This window comes from Asparagus officinalis, chromosome 5 (genome assembly GCF_001876935.1).
Source record: "Asparagus officinalis chromosome 5, Aspof.V1, whole genome shotgun sequence".
Taxonomy (NCBI): Eukaryota; Viridiplantae; Streptophyta; class Magnoliopsida; order Asparagales; family Asparagaceae; genus Asparagus; species Asparagus officinalis.
In genome coordinates this window covers 40769955-40776255 of record NC_033798.1, presented here as the reverse complement: position 1 = coordinate 40776255, position 6301 = coordinate 40769955, and the positions used below count along the sequence as shown (strand labels likewise).

The window sequence follows — 6301 nt, the reverse complement described above, 5'->3', positions numbered from 1 at the left end:
CGATATTTTAAAGTATTAAATTATTATTTTTAAAAGAGTGTTTATATTTTCTCGATTTTCTAGAATTTTCTACGATTTAAAAATCAGATTTTATATTTATTTAATGATTTTGATAATTATAAACTAACTTGTTGCGGAGAAAACTTTTAAATTAATATTTGTTTTATTACTATTATTGTTATTATAAGTATTGTATTAATTATAATCTTTTTTCTAATTATTCCTATTTTTTCCTAATTATAAACCCTAACCCTAAACCTATATATACCATTTCTCCTCCCTCTCTCTCTCTCTCTCTCCACTCGCTGCTGCTCCCTCAGCCTCCGACAACCCCCGCAGTCCCACGTTCGACCCCCTCGGCCTAGATCCGCACGCCGACAGCCCACGCCAGCGCCCCAACACCGATGCTCGTCGTAGTCTTGCACGTCAACGTCGATACGTTCAAAAAAAACCCGAGGCAAGATCCCGCTTCTCTTGACTCGTCATTTCATATTTAGATCTATTATGAATTATATGCATAGATTAGACTGTGATTTAATTATGTTGTAGTATGAATATTGTAATATTATGTATGGATTTGTTGTTGAATGGTATTAAAGAACTTTAAAGGAATTTATTTTGTAAAAAGGGTTGGTTTTGAATTATTATGATAATAAATATGATAAGTAGTATTTTTAGATTAATTATAATAATTTAAAAGAATTATTCTGGCAACGAAATCATTTTAGGAAAATTATGATAAATTATAAGAAGTTATTTTGGAAAAAGAATCATTTTATTATAATAATAAACATTTAAAAGAATTTATTTTGTAAAAGGATTATTTTAAGTAAATAAATTTATTATTTTAGAAGATTATTTTTTAGAACAATTTTAGGATTTATATTTCTTAGATTTAATTATCTGATATGCCATGATATTATTGCTCATGATCAGTTATATTTCTTGTTGTGATTGAGAACCATTAGTAGTTCATGACTTAGTGGCTTTGCACGTCATGAACAAGACTTAGTGACATGTGTGTGTGTGTGTGTGCGCGTTGACTAAACTTAGGAGGTGGACCAGAGATCTATTGTAGGTCATGTTTGTTGACTTAGAAAAATAAGAAGAGTTGGGATGAGAGAGTCATAGTTCATGTGATCGGATGTGATTGTTGATGTATCTTCCAGACTCGCACCAGTGACTTGTTTCGTCCTGGAGTTAGTTTGTTGGGCCAAGTGGCCTGTTTCGTCACTTTGGTCAGTAGCCTGTTTCGTCACCTGAGTTTTGCTTGAGTTCGAACTAGGCCAAAATCAGATTGCGTGTAGTCCTCTAGCCGTCTGTTTCGCGAGATTAGATGCGCGTAGATGATTTGTAAACAGTCAGTTATCCGATGATATGAATGTTGACTCTACGAGAGATGTGGACCAGTGAGCTATTATAGGATGGCTAGTTGTATGACCTTGATACTTGGATGATTATGGATTCTTCTGATTGTTATACTCTAGTGGTGGATTCCATCTAGCTTGTTAGTATTCTAGTTGTATGTTCTTTTCATTATTATTGTTATTGCTTTTGGTCGTTCGACCGTTCCTATTCTCCCTTGTGGGGTCTTGCCGTGTGCCATGTACGCTGACGTACTTCTGTCCTCTCGGGTTGTACGTCAGATTTAGAGGACAGACATGTCCAGTATGATGATGCTTTGGAGCCGGAGTATTCCCAGCCGGAGTGTCTTCCAGATGAAACAGAAGAACAAACTGGAACTTAGTCATTTTCTTTTTTGTAGTCGTTGATGGACACTAGATTACTTATGTAGTACTTTCTCTTTTAGTCTTTCGAGGGGTTTAGTTATTTTTGCAGTACTTCCTTTTTTATTTCTGTTGGACTATGTACTTTTATATTTTTAGTTGGACTATTTTGTAATAAGGGCATGTTTAACCCAAATTTTGTATCTCGGATGATATTCTATTTGTGATATGACTCTTTTCTATTCTGAGTTGTTTATTATATTCTTGCTAATTGTGATCGGGGACCTGTGACTGGTTTTATATTGCTTGACGCTTAGCGTATGAGATTGAGAAGAAATTGTCTATTATTTATTCTCCTCAATCTAATATGTCGTGGGCTTGTTCATGTTTCGATTTCCTAGTATTTTGGGAAGCGGGGTGTGACATAAAGCTTAAAACAACAAGACTTGATTACTTTAGAAATAAACAATCAAAAATCAGAGCAGAGTTATTCCAAGGCATTGTTAACAGTGTAGCTGCCGGGGAAGCAAATGCATGCCAAGTGGGCAAGAGAATAGTGCTTCCATCATTCATAGGTGGTCCTAGAGACATGCGTCGTAGATATCTTGATATAATGTCATTAGTACAACTATTTGGAAAGCCAGATCTTTTTATAACAATGACATGTAATCCAGAATGGGAAGAGATCGCTGAGCAACTACATCCAGGTCAGACCCATAATGATAGACCCGATCTAACCTCAAGGATATTTCGAGCAAAGCTCCAAGACTTGAAAGATCAACTCTTTAAAAAGGTGATCTTTGGAAAAGTTGCCGCACATGTTCACGTGATTGAGTTTCAAAAAAGAGGTCTACCACATGCACATATCTTAATAATTCTCATTAGAGATCACAAGATCATATTATCGGATCAGTATGATAAGTATGTATCTGCAGAAATTTCAGACCAATCCAAACACCCAATCCTCTATGAATTGGTAAAAAAACCATATGATACACGGACCTTGTGGGGGAGTTGAACATGAAGAACAGTTGCATGAAAAATAGAGAGTGCAAATATAACTATCCTCGCGAATTTAGCTCACAATCAATGCAAGCAAAAGATGCTTACCCAATTTATAAGAGGACGAAAGATAACAAAACAATGTTGGTCCGTAATAAAATCCTTAATAATCAGTGGGTTGTACCTTACAATCCATATTTGCTGACACATTATAATTGTCACATTAATGTTGAAATATGCTCAGGCATTAAAGTAGTGAAGTTCCTTTACAAATACATATATAAGAGTCATGATAAAGTGGCAGTAAACATTGAATATAATGAAGGAGGAAGACTTGTGAATGAAATAAAAAAAATTTAAGATGCAAGGTGGGTATCGGCTCAAGAAGCTTTGTGGAGAATATATGAATTCTATCTTAATAAGATCTACCTAGTTGTCATCAACTTACAACTACACTTGCCGAATCAACAGTTTATTTCCTATTGGAAAAATCAAGACCTATCGAAGCTCATCTGCTGGGACTATGTCTCCAAGACAATGCTTACAGAATTTTTTACACTATGTTCAAAAATTAAAGAAGCAAACAAATCAAAACCAGAAAAAGACCAGAAAAAAGAGTTATTATATTGTGAACTTCCCGAATACTATGTTTGAGATTCGACGACAAAATGTTGGAGTTCAAGAAAACAAAGACAAGTGATAGGTCGTATAAATGGTGCTAATCCAGTTGAAGGGAAAAGATATTACTTACGACTTTTACTTACTCACATCAGATGCCCCACCACATTTGAGAATATATTGACCGTGGATGGAATTTAATGCACATCATTCAAACAATCAGCCCAGAAAATTAGGTTTATTGGAATTAGATAATAGCATTAGAGAATGCTTAGATGAAGCCGTCATCTTTCAAATGCCAGCAACCCTTCGCCGTTTGTTTGCAACCATACTTGTTCATTGTGAGCCTGCAGATGTTAATAAATTACGGGATCAATACCTTGACGCATTATTTGAAGACTTCTCAAGGAAACCTGGTGCTACAAGAAATTCGATGATAATGACACCCTTTGCAACATTAAATTCTTCTTAGACAATATGGGAAAGGATATCAAGAAAATTTAATTTACCACCTGTTCAACCTAACCCTAATTTAGAAGGAATTTCATACCCAAGAGAAATTCAAGATGAACCCACTGTACAAATTCCAATTGAAGACCTCAATGCTGAATCAACACTTAATTCTGAACAATATAATGCATATACTTCCGTGTTATCACGAGTTCAGGCAAATAAAAGTAGGATTTTCTTTATTGATGGGCTAGGAGGAACAGGGAAGACATTCTTATACCGTGCTCTACTTGCCAAAGTAAGATTAGAAGGGATGATAACTCTTGCTACAACGACATCAAGCGTAGCAGCTGTAATAATACCTGGAGGCCGAACATTACATTCCAGATTTAAGATAAAAATCCCAACAACAGAATCATCTATGTGTAGCATATCCAAGCAAGATGGAACCTCAAAATTGATTAAGATAGCTAGATTAATAATTTGGGATGAAGCTCCAATGGGTAAACGCGTTGCAATTGAAATATTAGATATAACATTAAGGGATATAATGGACCGAGATCATCCATTTGGTGGCAAAGTAATTGTATTTGATGTGGATTTCAGACAAGTTTTACCGGTAGTACCCCGCGCAACAAGATCACAAACCGTTAGAGAAAGTTTAGTGAGCTCATATTTGTGGAGAAAAATGGAAAAGTTGAAGCTATCAAAGAATATGAGAGCAATGACAGATTCAACATTTAGCGACTTTCTTCTTAGAGTTGGGAATGGAGATGAACCGACAGTGGCTGATGACCTAATAGCGTTGCCCACATCTATTTTGATTAAGAATCAAAGTATTGATTTACCAGAAGATTGTCTCATAAAATCAATTTTTCCATCTTTAGATAAGAACTTCCAATCCATTGACTATATGAAAGATCGAGCTATCCTAGCAACAAAAAATGAATATGCCGACATGCTAAATGATAGAATCATAAAATAATTTCCAGGTAAAGGAAAAGAATTCTACATCTTTGATGAAGTAGTTGATGACACTAATCATCACTACCAGCAAGAGGTCCTAAACACGTTGCTACCAAATGGACTATCACCCCACAAGCTGGTGTTAAAGAAACATTGTCCTATTATTTTATTAAGGAATCTGGATCCGACTAATGGGCTATGCAATGGAACAAGAATGATATGTCAAGATTTTAATTGTAATATAATTCATGCTAAGATCACAATGGGCCAACATGCTGGGAAAGAAGTTTTTTTGCCAAGAATACCGTTATCTCCAGCAGAAGATGAGAGGTTTCCATTCAAGTTCAAACGAAAGTAATTTCCAATACGGCTATGTTTTGCAATGACAATCAATAAATCACAAGGACAAACAATTCCACATGTAGGCATCTATCTACCTTAACACGTTTTCTCTCATGGACATCTATATGTTGCTTTATCACGAGGGACTTCAATGACAACAACCAAAGTCCTAATAATATCAGACGGAAAATTTAAAGAAGATGAAAGATATACAAAAAAGCTGGTATACAAGGAAGTCCTCCAATCAACAAACATGTATTGAACTTCAAAGTCACAATAGCTATTCTAAAGGTAATTAATTTTTCAGAATAATTACATATGTTCATTCATGTTCATTCCTATAATTTATAATTTTTAATATTGTATAACTTTTTTTCCTTTAGCATTCACTTAATTTTTTTCCCCATTCAAACTATATTATGAGTTAATAATATTCAAAACCATATGAGGAACAAAAAATAATAAATTCATTTTCTAAGCTCTGGTATATTCTATAATATTGGTCAAAACTAACATGTATATTTTAATCTAATTAACAGGAAATATGACTACCAGTACTGAAGGCCAAACTCAACAAATCCATATAAGTCAGCTCAAAAAGTTTCAGAAAGAATGGACCATTCATGTTATCATACTTCGAAGTGCGGAGGCCACTTACAAAAATACAAAAGGATCAGGAAAATTACTAAAGCTAATTCTCGCTGACGCTAAGGTAAAATTAAATTATTCTTTATATTATATTGCTTGCACAAAGTTACGTCTGATGACATGAATATAGTTAAACCTCATTATTTGGTAAATTTCATTAAAACACCAATAACTTTCATAATGCCTTTTTATGTTGTTTTTTTGTTTATATATAACTAATTAAAATATAATATATAGCTTAGTATTAATTAATTATATTTTCCATACATTGATATCTGGTGCTAATAATATTTGTAGGGTAATAAAATACAAGAAGTTATGGACGGAGAGACTATCAAAAAGTTTATAGACATGCTTCTAAAAAATCAAATTATTTTCATTTCAAATGGAGAAGTGAAAGGAATAAACCTAGCTTTTCCAAGTATCCACAAGTCACTTAAATTAGTATTAACAAAAGACGTATCTATCAAAGAAGCACCAACAACAGGTTTCCACTTGGAGAACATATTAAACAACTTTGTCCTATTTGAAGAAGCATTTTCCATGAA

At 34.1% G+C, this 6301-nt stretch overlaps 1 protein-coding gene across 1 annotated transcript; it reads left to right on the top strand.

Annotated features, from left to right (window-relative positions):
* Window positions 2386–4782, top strand: LOC109841742 (ATP-dependent DNA helicase PIF1-like). The gene is made up of 2 exons (XM_020410685.1): window positions 2386–2703; window positions 3820–4782. The coding sequence occupies exons 1-2, from the start codon at window positions 2386–2388 to the stop codon at window positions 4780–4782; spliced, it is 1281 nt and encodes a 426-aa protein (XP_020266274.1).

Bases quoted from the DNA above. Each gene is read 5' to 3' on its own strand.
- LOC109841742 (XM_020410685.1), top strand. From the start codon at position 2,386: ATGACATGTAATCCAGAATGGGAAGAGATCGCTGAGCAACTACATCCA. The intron at 2,704-3,819 runs GTAAAAAAACCA...AATTCTTCTTAG, and splicing joins ACCCAATCCTCTATGAATTG to ACAATATGGGAAAGGATATC.